The sequence below is a fragment of the Primulina eburnea genome, chromosome 1 (genome assembly GCF_022965805.1).
Source record: "Primulina eburnea isolate SZY01 chromosome 1, ASM2296580v1, whole genome shotgun sequence".
NCBI classification, from domain to species: domain Eukaryota; kingdom Viridiplantae; phylum Streptophyta; class Magnoliopsida; order Lamiales; family Gesneriaceae; genus Primulina; species Primulina eburnea.
In genome coordinates this window covers 51,561,329-51,574,102 of record NC_133101.1, presented here as the reverse complement: position 1 = coordinate 51,574,102, position 12,774 = coordinate 51,561,329, and the positions used below count along the sequence as shown (strand labels likewise).

Here is a 12,774-nt window from a genome sequence, read left to right as displayed (position 1 = left end):
TCTCTGGATATCTTCCAATATCTGGCTAGTACATTCTGACTGTCTGTCAATCTCTCTAACTACCTGCCAATCTGTAATAAATCTGCACAAGAGAGCTTTTGATATAGTTTATCATAAGTACAACTCCATCAAAATCACAATCTGATATCATCTTATTCAATATTCTAATCTATCTGATTATTTCTTTGACATCGATCTATGTCATCTAGTTCTGTTTGTACGTAATCTGGTACAAACTGATAGATATAGATTGAGAAATCTGTCAATCATAATCATATCATATCATAATCTAAAGAAAATAACGGTAATTTCATTACGAAAGCCATAGAAATGTACTTCCATTTCTATTCAGAAATATACAAATTCTGTAATAATCTTCTGATTTCTATCTTTTTGTCTTCTTCTGTTAGCAATTCAGACTTGTCAGTACAATTTCTGCCAACATTTCTGTATACATTCTGTTATAACCGATCTAATCTGTTTATATCACGAATGTCTGTTCAAATATCATACATTCTCAACTATCTGAATGAAAATTGAATCCACTACTATGCGGTTCTGACACTATCTGTGAGTTCAGATTCGGACTATCCTGTATAAACAAATCAGTTAATAACATAAAATAAAGAAGAAATACCTACCTGGTATTCGGCTCTGACTATCAATATCAAAATATGTAACCAATTCTGAAACATTCTGATATCATAACATAATCAGTCCCATTAACACAAAATCAAATATCTGTTATTCTGACTGATGCTCTGTTCTGATTATTACAAACAAATTCTGACATTCTGATCACATGTCTGACTGTTTACACTAATCTGTCTCAAACACTGATTCACAATAACAGGAATATTACATCAGATTCAGATTAGAAAGAACCTATACAGATCTAGTGAGTTTAAACAAACTCATAAAACAAAAATTACGGCAACACTGATGATTCTGACTACTGATCAATCTTCACAGTGCCTAAATCATCTGCCATATCTCATCTGCAAATAGAATATGCTCTCAAACAATATCAGATGTCTCAAATACTGATTTAGAGCAATCACAATACGCAAGCAGATATAACAAGCATAGCTCTTCAAAATACCTCTGCATACCCAAAATCTGTCAATCTATAAACAGAATTGAAGTATCTTCGAAAGAAATACTCAATCAACTGTGATTCTCAGCCAATATTCTAATCTGTCAATTTTTTTTTCAACTCATTCTGTATCTTCAATATCATTCTGTACTGAATTCTAATCAAATAAACAGTACCTGATCTCGATTCAATTCTGATATAAAGCAAATCTGCAATCTTATCTAAAAATCATCAGTCAACTCATACATCATTGGCAAATCTGCCAATGCCAGACTCGATTCCAGTACATCTACTGAATACATAAGGATACCATCTGTTCCTTTCGGTATAAATTGAGTCATAGACAATCTAAATATTACAGGAGTTCTAACTCTAGAATCCTTATCGTGAAATCTTCACGCATCAGCCCTATCTGGTCTAAATCTTATAATCGAGTTCTGTACTTGTTTAGCATATTATTATCAATAATGCAATCAGATCTGAAACACAAGTACATCCTAATCTAACTCGATCTCATTCTTATCTTACTGTAGTTTATGATATTTCACAGAAATCTCTGATATCTATCTTTCTTTTCCCCGAATACAGGAATCAATACTACAGTACAACCAGACTTAACAGGTACAGCATATATCAATGCAGTTCTTTCAAAGATACTCATAATGAATGCATTAGTATACATCAATGCATATGCAACATAATCATAGAGTAACAGTACCTGTCACTATATCATCAAGTGTCTCCTGGGGCTGTTCTTCGATCACCATATCCAGATGGCCCTACTCCCTGAAATCTTCGGGAACCTCTCTGGGGACAAACTCTAGCAAAGTGCCCCGGCTGTCGACAGATACGACAACTACCAGTAACTCCCTGGCATAGCTCCGTGGGATGTCTCCCTCCGCAACTCCTGCAATACACTCCAGTATAGCTCGGACTAGAACTACTGGAACTCGAGGAATCACCCCCTAACTTCTTGAATGGCTTCTTGCGGGCTTTCAGCAAATCTTGCTTCCCACTCGTACTGCCGTGATCATATCGGAGAGGGGATTGCTGTGTCTGGGGTTGCTTCACACACAACCTTGTCAATTGTCTAATCAGACTCGCCTCCGCTCTCTTTGCTCTACTCAAGATGTCAGCAAAATGGTAAGGTCGCTGCAAATTCATAAATGCAACTACCTCCGAGTTCAATCCTCTGATGAATTGATTTACTATAGCTTCATCATTTCCAGCTAAATGAGGAGCAAAATGCATTAGAGTCGAGAATTTAGCAATATATTCGTCAATATTTAGCTGCCATTGGCTCAAATTCTCAAACTCTAATTTCTTGTCCTCTCGGTACGAGGCTGAGAAAAATCGTCGATAAAATTCAGTTCTGAATATTTCCCACGAAATCACTGTACCTCTCTGTTCCCACATTCTTCTACTGGTGATCCACCAATTCCTGGCGGCTTCTCGTAACTGATAAGGTACCATTTTAACTCTTTGTTCATCTGTACAATCAAGTAAATCGAACAAGATTTCTATATCATCAAACCAGTTCTGACAATCTTCAGATGTCTCGGTACCACTCAGAATCGGCGGCTGTAATAACTCAAATTCTTTGATCTTTTCTTCTAGCTGAGTTTCTGCTGCCTCTATCTGTTCCGACGAAGTACTACCCCTTTCTGGAAATCTCCGAGGCGGTATATCTGAATATCAAACAAATCAATACACAATCTGTATAATCTGTCTCAGCCCTCCTCTGATCATATACCTCTGATCCAGACTCGGTTCTGATTCAGTCTTAGTAATTACATGCTGTAATCAACTCAGATAACAAACAACATGTAATAGGGAAAGCAATAAATCATGCTAGCACACATAATGTAAATCAACATTGCAATCAATCTCATGCTAGCAATCACATGCAAGGAAGAAAATTCAATCTACCCCGCTCATCTCTTCTATCTCAATCTAAGTCAGTCTAAAAGATCTATCAGTTCTTACTATCTCAATCTAAAGGATCTATCTCTAAAAGATCTATCGCTAGAGGAACTATCAGCTCTGATACCACCTGTTGTGGGGACCCGATGTCACTCCTCGAAACTCGGAGTTGACACCGGCGTCGTTTACAATCACACAATTTAAAACGACAAGCCTTTCGTAGCACAGTTTAAACCGAACCAGTTTATATATCATAACCTCAAATTAAATAACCAATGTTTTACAATCACCAAAATAACTAAACGACAGAGTTTACAATGCGGAAACGTAAGACTGAAATAAAATAGCTTAAACATATTAAATCTTTCTCGAGCATTCACCATCCCCAAAACTGCTCGGATTCTTCGTCATCGATCTGTTCTTCGGACTTATCTGGGGAGGGTCGTAAGGGGGTGAGTATTTGGGAATACTCAGTAAATGGGGGAAAATCGAGCACAATAAATACAACATGCAAAATTTCGAAACATAATTCATGAGTTCATCCGTATTTCATAACACATGCATAAACTTTGACACAGCACTGCGACTCATCTACTTTCTACGGTTTACTGATGTCAGTCCCTAATTTTTACTCCTCTAAGGGGGCGAGGCCGTATAGCGGTTATGTCCCCCACCGCGTAAGGGTACGTCGTGGTTGGGATTCCCTCCCGTATACAGTTGACTCCTCACAGTGCGTTTAAAATCGTATGACAATACAAGAAAGGTAGGAAGAAGATTGTACTCGACTATTTATTTTTTTCGTTTAAAAATCAAAAACATGCATACTCAATTCCGAAATTTTAAAGTCTTAAAACAAGCCCACTTACCGTGTATTGGGATGCTAAAAACGTAGGTTGCTAGGCTTTAAAAGTGGATCGCTTCGTGCTCCTCACTCGGCAGCGCTTCGGCTTGGTTCCTTGGACGGTTTTGAGACGATATTTGGGCAGAGCTTCGCTAAGGAAAAGTTGCTGGAATTTCGAGGTTTAGCTAGGAGAATTTCGAAATTATAGTGTAGGAAATTCTAAGCTTTGATGTGGTATTTATAGGGGAGAAGGGTGGAGATAATTTTGGCACTAAAATCTTACCAAAACTATTGCAAAATCTCACAATTTTGATTCCAATCCCCTTGCCCTTTTTCGAAAATTTGATTACTAAAATGGTGAGATTAAATCCTTGATTCCCACTCATTGCATAATTCGAAAATATGGTGTAGGAGGGAGGAAGGATTTGTTTCCCATTTTTGGTTCAATCTAGCATGATATCAATATCTAGGCACCACCATCTTTAGGCAAACTAATATGGGAGGATTTCGAATTTTTCTCTAGCAATATTCCCCTAAAATTGTATGATATTTCCAACCTTGTAGATCCATTCCTCAGATTTTCGAAAATAATTATGCTTAAACACAATATATCCATACCATATTGTATGTCCCATAGTATCTCCACATATCCCATAAAAATATTCTCTACTATGCAAGTCTTATTCTTATACAATACCAAAAACTTTATGTTAAGATTTCCCTTGCAACTATTTAATTAAATGGTGGAAGAATCGGATCTTCACATCCCTCCCTCCTTATGAGAAGTTTCGTCCTCGAAACTTGAGTTGGCTTGGTCTCCAAACAGATAAGGATATTCCTTTCGCATCTTCTCTTCAACTTCCCAAGTTGCTTCGCGCTCTGTGTGGTTGGACCACTGCACCTTGACATAGGGAATGATGCGCTGCCTAAGAACCTGCTCTTTGGTGTCCACAATTCTGATAGGAACCTCTTCGTATTTCAGTTCATCTCCCAAGTTTCCTTCAATTATGAGTGGTTCTACTTCCAGAACGTGGCTTGGGTCTGGAACGTATCTCCTTAGTTGAGAAACATGGAACACGTTGTGGATCCTTGACATGTTCGGTGGCAATGCCAGTCTGCATGCTAGTGTGCCCACTTTTTCCAAGATTTCAAAGGGTCCCACATAGCGAGGGTTCAGTTTCCCGGCTTTGCTGAATCGGACAACCCCTCTCATAGGCGAGACTTTCACATAAGCCTTCTCGCCCACGTTGAACTCTACAGGCCTTCTCATAAGATCTGCCCAGCTTTTCTGTCGATCCTGAGCTGCTTTGAGTTTCTCTCGGACAATTTTAACCTTGTCTACTGTCATCTGTACTAGCTCGGGTCCCACTATAGCTTTCTCTCCCACTTCCTCCCAATAAAGTGGTGATCGACATTTTCTTCCATAAAGGGCTTCGTATGGAGCCATTCCGAGGCTGCTGTGATAGCTGTTGTTGTAAGCAAACTCAATTAGGGGTAAATGAGTGCTCCAGTTGCTACTGAATTCCAGAGCGCATGCTCGCAGCATATCCTCTAAAGTTTGTATGGTCCTCTCCGTTTGCCCATCGGTTTGAGGATGGTAGGCAGTGCTTAGGGTTACTTTCGTTCCCATGGCCTCTTGAAAGCTCTTCCAAAAACGCGAAACGAACCTCGGGTCTCTATCAGATAAGATGCTCACTGGCACTCCATGAAGTCTGACAATGTTGTCCATGTATAGTGAAGCCAACTTGTCAAGATTGTAGTTCATGCGGACGGGTAGGAAATGCGCAGTCTTCGTGAGTCTGTCTACTATCACCCATATACCGTCGTGGCTTTGCCTAGACTTTGGCAATCCTACCACAAAGTCCATGGAAATATGCTCCCACTTCCATTCGGGAATTTCCAAAGGTTGCAGTAATCCTCCAGGTCGCTGGTGTTCTGCTTTGAACTGCTGACATATCTGGCACCTGGAGACGAATTCGGCTACATCTCTTTTCATGCCATTCCACCAGAAGCTACTCTTGAGATCTCTGTACATTTTTGTACTGCCTGGATGGACTGAGAACTTTGACTTGTGCGCCTCTGCCATTATCTCTTGGCGAAGGTTATCATTGTCGGGCACACACAGTCTCCCTTTCATCCACAAAATTCCCTTGTCATCAATCTGATGCTCCTGAGATTTCCCTTCTCTGACTTGGTCCTTAGGTTTAGTCAGTGCCGGGTCTCGATCTTGGTTTAACTTGACGGTCTCTTGCAGACATGGCTGGGCCGAGAGGGAAGCTAGAGTTACCTTGCCTGGGCCTTTCCGACTTAGCGCATCAGCCACTTTGTTTGCTTTACCCGGATGGTAGCTTATGGTCAAATCATAGTCCTTCAGAAGTTCGATCCATCGCCTCTGCCTCATGTTAAGTTCCTTCTGGGTGAACAAGTACTTGAGGCTCTGATGGTCTGTGAAGATTTCACATTTAGCACCATAGAGATAGTGCCTCCAAATCTTTAAGGCGAAGACAACCGCTGCTAGTTCCAGGTCATGAGTAGGATAATTCTGCTCGTGCGGTTTCAACTGTCTTGACGCATAGGCGATCACTCTTCCTTCTTGCATTAGTACGCATCCTAGACCGTCCTTAGAGGCGTCACTGTAAATCGTGAAATCTTTATTCTATGCTGGCAAGATCAGCACTGGTGTGGATGCGAGTTTCTCTTTCAGCGTCTGGAAACTTTTCTCGCAATCCTCACTCCAGGTGAATTTTGAATTTTTCTGTGTGAGCTTCGTCAGTGGCACGGCTATCGAGGAGAACCCTTCGACGAATTTTCGGTAATATCCTGCCAATCCAAGAAAGCTTCTGATATCGGTGGCGTTCTTCGGTCTCGGCCACTCTGTAATCGCCTCTACTTTCCTTGGATCCACTGACACTCCTGTTCTCGAGATCACGTGTCCTAGAAATGACACACTTCTTAGCCAGAATTCACACTTGCTAAACTTAGCATAGAGCTTATTCTCTCTTAAGATTTGCAGAGCAAGGTGAAGGTGCTCTTCGTGGCTTGCCTCGTCAGGAGAATAGACGAGAATGTCGTCGATGAATACCACTATGAACTGATCCAGAAATGGCTTGAATACTCTGTTCATAAGGTCCATGAATGCTGCTGGTGCGTTGGTCAGACCAAAGGGCATCACTGTGAATTCATAGTGCCCGTATCTGGTTCGAAAGGCTGTCTTGGGAATATCTTCAGCCCTGACCTTTAACTGATGATAACCGGTCCTCAGGTCCAGTTTAGAAAAGACGGCGGCTCCTTTAAGCTGATCGAACAGATCGTCTATCCGAGGTAGAGGGTACCTGTTCTTGATTGTGATCTTGTTCAATTCCCTGTAGTCGATGCATAATCTCATACTACCGTCCTTCTTCTTTACGAAGAGTACTGGAGCTCCCCACGGGGACACACTTGGTCGAATCTGCCTTTTATCTAGCAATTCTTGGAGTTGTTCCTTCAGCTCCTTGAGTTCGGCTGGTGCCATTCTGTATGGTGCCTTAGAGATTGGTGCCGCACCGGGAACCAGGTTGATCTCGAACTCCACCTCGCGGTCCGGGACTGTCCCTGAGAGTTCTTCTGGAAAAACATCGGGGAACTCTCTCACTATCGGGATGTCTTCCAGTTTCAGCTCGACTTCTTCTGTTACCTCACTGACCATTGCTAGGTAGATATCTTCTCCGGATTTCATGGCTTTCCAAGCTTGAGATGCGGACAATAGTGATTTCCGCCCCTTGGATTTACCGTGAAACACGACTTCTTCCTGATTCGGGGTTCGGAGTTTGACTTCCTTTCCCTTACAATCTACTACTGCATTGTTTTTCGCTAACCAATCCATCCCTAAGATGATGTCGAAATCGACCATGATCAACTGTATCAAGTCGGCGCTAAAAGTCTGATTATTGATACTGATTTCACACTCTCTGTAAATCTCCTCAGTTTCTATAGCTCTACTCGTAGGTGTGGCTATTCAGGAAAGGTTCAGTTAGCTTATCAGGCCTACGTCCTAACTTCTTAGCAAATCTCTTAGACATAAAGGAATGGGTAGCACCGCAGTCAAATAATGCATAGGCAGGTACTGATTGAATTAGAATGGTACCTGACACGACTTCAGTTGCGTCATCAGCCTCTTCCTGAGTCATGGCAAAGATCCTAGCATTGGGTTTATCCTCTTTTGGTTTACTAGGGCCGGCTCCCAGATTTGGCCCAGTTCCCCTGTTTGGCCCTGCTGGTCGGTTGGCAGCGGTAGGACATTCTGCAATTCGGTGCCCCGCTTTCCCACATCCAAAACACACACCGCTTGCCCTTCGGCATTCCCCAGAGTGCTTGAAGCCACATGTTGAGCATGGCTTGAGTCCTTGGTAGTTATTGGCGGGGAATTTCCCTGAGGGAGGTCCACCTGACTGATTGGGCCTCTTGAACACTGGTTTTCCCTGGGAAGGCTGGCTGACAGGGGGTCACTTGTTCCTGTTTCTCCCCTTCTCTCCGACGAATATCAGCTTCGGCTCGGATAGCCGCACCCATCAAGTCTGAAAAGTTGGTAGGTTGGTAGACTGCCAGAGCGGATTGGATTCTGCTGTTCAACCCCTTTTTAAATCGGTGTAATTTCAGAACTTCATCCGCCATAATTGCAGGAGCATAAGAACCAAGGGCATTGAACTGAGAGGTGTATTCCACTACTGACATGTCCGGGGCCTGACTGAGATTCTCAAACTCACTTAACTTCTGCAGTCTGACTTCCGCCGGGTAGTACTGTTTCAGAAATGTTTCTCGGAAGATACGCCATGTGATTGGCCCAGCAGCGGTCATGGCTGGAGAGACTGCTTCCCACCATTTAGCTACCTTGTCTTCCAGGAAAGGCACTATTACGTTCACTTTTAGTGCATCTGGGACTTCCAATAGTCTTAACTGAGTTTCCACACTCTTTAGCCAGCTCTGGCTAACTTCAGGGTCGGCAGCGCCACTGAAAGTTGGGCACCTGTTCTTGCGCAAAGACTCGTAATGAAACTTGACCCCATGCTGTGGTGGAGGTGGGGGCTGCTGATTAGCATTGGGGTTCACTAACCCCTGAAGTGTAGTCGCCACGATCGTGGCTATAGCCATTAAGTCTGCTTGATTGAGACTGAACTGAGGTGGAGGCCCGTTGCCTTCTTCATTAGTGTTGTTGTTGTTGTTGTTAGCGTAACGGGGGTTGCGATTCTGCCTTGGTGGTCTACCGGCCATTTCCTACAAGTTAAACGCTTCTAAGAATTCGTTGTATAAATCGACAAGATTGAATATGCAAGTTATGCTGGAACAACTGGGTAGATAAATAAGCATAATTTGAATATAAATGCACGACTGAGATAAATAATAATCATACTTTATTAATTTTCGAATTCAAAGAAACAACTGACTGAACAAATTGTACTGAATGGAAATAAGTAATGCTGACTGAAAATAAAATAGCAACAATGGAAGGATAAACTCCTAGCAATAAGGAAAAGTCACTAAGATGATCTAATCGTCTATCTCTCCATCTCTTACTGCAGCTATCGGCTCATCTATCTCAATAGGCTCCTCTTCTTCTGGCTCTTCCTCCGGCTCTTCCTCCTGCAGTACCTCAACCATGAGGGTAAGATTGGCGTTTTCGGTACTGAACTGTGCGTTTGCTGCGTTAAGCTGGGCCACCTGCATCTTCCACTCATGAGCATTTGCCTCTGCCTCGTCCAACAGATCTACGGTACTCTGGTAGCGTAAGCTCGTACCTCTCCTTATTTTCCTTGATCTTATTCTTTAGGGCTTCAGCTTGCTGGACCAGGCGTTGGTTCACATATGCTAGACTGTTCATGGCCTCACAAGAATTTTCTAGCCTTCTCTTACCTCTGGCATTCTGCTGTTTCTCCTCTTCAAGTTCCTTGCGGCAGCGATCCGCATCCTCTTGTAGCTTCCCATTTTGATACTTACACATTTCTATGACATCCCGTAGGTCCATGTTATCTCCCCTAACTAGTTCCCCCTGATAGATAGACTGATTAAGGCGGACCTGAATCTCTTCTTTCTCGGCTGTTAAGGCTTCGACCTCACTCCTCCTCTCGCTTAATCGGGCTCTAAGTCGCCGAATCTGGCGTGACTGGTAGTGAAGGGCAAGCTCCTTCAGACGAAGGGCAGCTTGGAAACGAGTACGGGGTCGCAGGGGAGTAGATGGAGCCATTTCCTGAAATCAAAAACGGAAATGCTCAGAATCCGAAATAAACAGTATATAACAAGTGAAAATATGCAATACATATGAAATTTTCGAAATTTAAATAAATATATATAATTTTTTTTTCCAAAAATGGAAAGTTTGGAATTAGACATATGGGTTCGAAGCATATGTCGAGAGGATTCCAGAACAGTTGACGGAATCGAATTTGGAGTTTCCTACGAAAAGTTCTAGGGGTTACAAAACTTTCCTAAAACGGCAAAATCGAGGTTTCGGAGGCCTAAACGAAGGAATTTCGCGATTTTTCGCTGGGGCTCCCGGTTAGGGTGGGGAGTCTTGATCGTTGGGCCGTTTCGGAGGGGATAGCATCGGCCTCGAGTTAAAATTCCACCGAAATTTTTTTGCTTTTTTTTTTTTTTTGAAAATCGATTTTTCCCAACCGGACTATGAACCTGGCGGCTCTGATACCACTTAAATGTCACGCCCCGAAACTCGGAGTTGACACCGGCGTCGTTTACAATCACACAATTTAAAACGACAAGCCTTTCGTAGCACAGTTTAAACCGAACCAGTTTATATATCATAACCTCAAATTAAATAACCAATGTTTTACAATCACCAAAATAACTAAACGACAGAGTTTACAATGCGGAAACGTAAGACTGAAATAAAATAGCTTAAACATATTAAATCTTTCTCGAGCATTCACCATCCCCAAAACTGCTCGGATTCTTCGTCATCGATCTGTTCTTCGGACTTATCTGGGGAGGGTCGTAAGGGGGTGAGTATTTGGGAATACTCAGTAAATGGGGGAAAATCGAGCACAATAAATACAACATGCAAAATTTCGAAACATAATTCATGAGTTCATCCGTATTTCATAACACATGCATAAACTTTGACACAGCACTGCGACTCATCTACTTTCTACGGTTTACTGACGTCAGTCCCTAATTTTTACTCCTCTAAGGGGGCGAGGCCGTATAGCGGTTATGTCCCCCACCGCGTAAGGGTACGTCGTGGTTGGGATTCCCTCCCATATACAGTTGACTCCTCACAGTGCGTTTAAAATCGTATGACAATACAAGAAAGGTAGGAAGAAGATTGTACTCGACTATTTATTTTTTTCGTTTAAAAATCAAAAACATGCATACTCAATTCCGAAATTTTAAAGTCTTAAAACAAGCCCACTTACCGTGTATTGGGATGCTAAAAACGTAGGTTGCTAGGCTTTAAAAGTGGATCGCTTCGTGCTCCTCACTCGGCAGCGCTTCGGCTTGGTTCCTTGGACGGTTTTGAGACGATATTTGGGCAGAGCTTCGCTAAGGAAAAGTTGCTGGAATTTCGAGGTTTAGCTAGGAGAATTTCGAAATTATAGTGTAGGAAATTCTAAGCTTTGATGTGGTATTTATAGGGGAGAAGGGTGGAGATAATTTTGGCACTAAAATCTTACCAAAACTATTGCAAAATCTCACAATTTTGATTCCAATCCCCTTGCCCTTTTTCGAAAATTTGATTACTAAAATGGTGAGATTAAATCCTTGATTCCCACTCATTGCATAATTCGAAAATATGGTGTAGGAGGGAGGAAGGATTTGTTTCCCATTTTTGGTTCAATCTAGCATGATATCAATATCTAGGCACCACCATCTTTAGGCAAACTAATATGGGAGGATTTCGAATTTCTCTCTAGCAATATTCCCCTAAAATTGTATGATATTTCCAACCTTGTAGATCCCTTCCTCAGATTTTCGAAAATAATTATGCTTAAACACAATATATCCATACCATATTGTATGTCCCATAGTATCTCCACATATCCCATAAAAATATTCTCTACTATGCAAGTCTTATTCTTATACAATACCAAAAACTTTATGTTAAGATTTCCCTTGCAACTATTTAATTAAATGGTGGAAGAATCGGATCTTCACACCCGGACGCTAATCATCTTTGGGAATTAATTATCAATTAAGATAATACAGGGTCTAAAAATTTTTCTTTTTAGAATAACGTGCGGAAGGTAATGGCGATCTACAAAATATACATATCTGTATACACTACAATTCAGTATAAAGATACAACAATCTTTTAACTAATTTAAGGTTCAACTACTATAGTTCAAGTAATAAAACCCAAATCTATCCAAGTCCGGAACCACCACGCTAACTCGTCTCCTCTCGTCATCTTCTCGACCCCGATCTTGCCCCACCTGTTGTCATGCACACATACAAAACAAGACAACAGCCGGATAACTCCGGTGAGGATAAATCCCAGTATAAAACATGGTAAGCACGTATAAAACAATCTAAATCATAAAACATGCTATCATGTTCATATTCAAAAGTAATAGATTTCATAATCTATGAAGTCAAATCAAAATAAGCATGCAACTCAATTCAGATAAACATGCAATTCAACTCAATTCATATAAACATGCTATCATGACTGAAAGCAATAACCCTGGGTTTCATAATCTATGAAACCACATCTCTAAACACATGCAGTTCTAGTCAAATCATGTCTAGACTCGACTCGACTCGACTATAACTCTAGGGATCTCGGGATGAATAAGACGGCACTGTCTGTCACCTACCCTCCCAATCGAGGTGCTGTCCGTCTTATTCCTAGACTTCGGCCTGATCTGTATCCACGTCTACAATAGGGGCGATGATCTTCCCCTAGCTGTGATATCGCCGAACGTCT

At 41.7% G+C, this 12,774-nt stretch overlaps 2 protein-coding genes across 2 annotated transcripts; both read right to left on the bottom strand.

The window, feature by feature from the left end:
• Window positions 1–4,326: 4,326 nt before the first annotated feature.
• On the bottom strand, window positions 4,327–6,261 carry LOC140807859 (uncharacterized). Its single transcript, XM_073164822.1, has 3 exons — window positions 5,825–6,261; window positions 4,685–5,278; window positions 4,327–4,393 (listed from the first exon to the last, which is right to left on the bottom strand). Exons 1-3 carry the CDS (start codon window positions 6,259–6,261, stop codon window positions 4,327–4,329), a joined length of 1,098 nt encoding a protein of 365 aa, XP_073020923.1.
• Window positions 6,262–7,834: 1,573 nt separating this feature from the next.
• Window positions 7,835–9,560, bottom strand: LOC140807840 (uncharacterized). The gene is made up of 3 exons (XM_073164803.1): window positions 9,411–9,560; window positions 8,284–9,110; window positions 7,835–8,189 (listed from the first exon to the last, which is right to left on the bottom strand). The coding sequence occupies exons 1-3, from the start codon at window positions 9,558–9,560 to the stop codon at window positions 7,835–7,837; spliced, it is 1,332 nt and encodes a 443-aa protein (XP_073020904.1).
• Window positions 9,561–12,774: the final 3,214 nt, after the last annotated feature.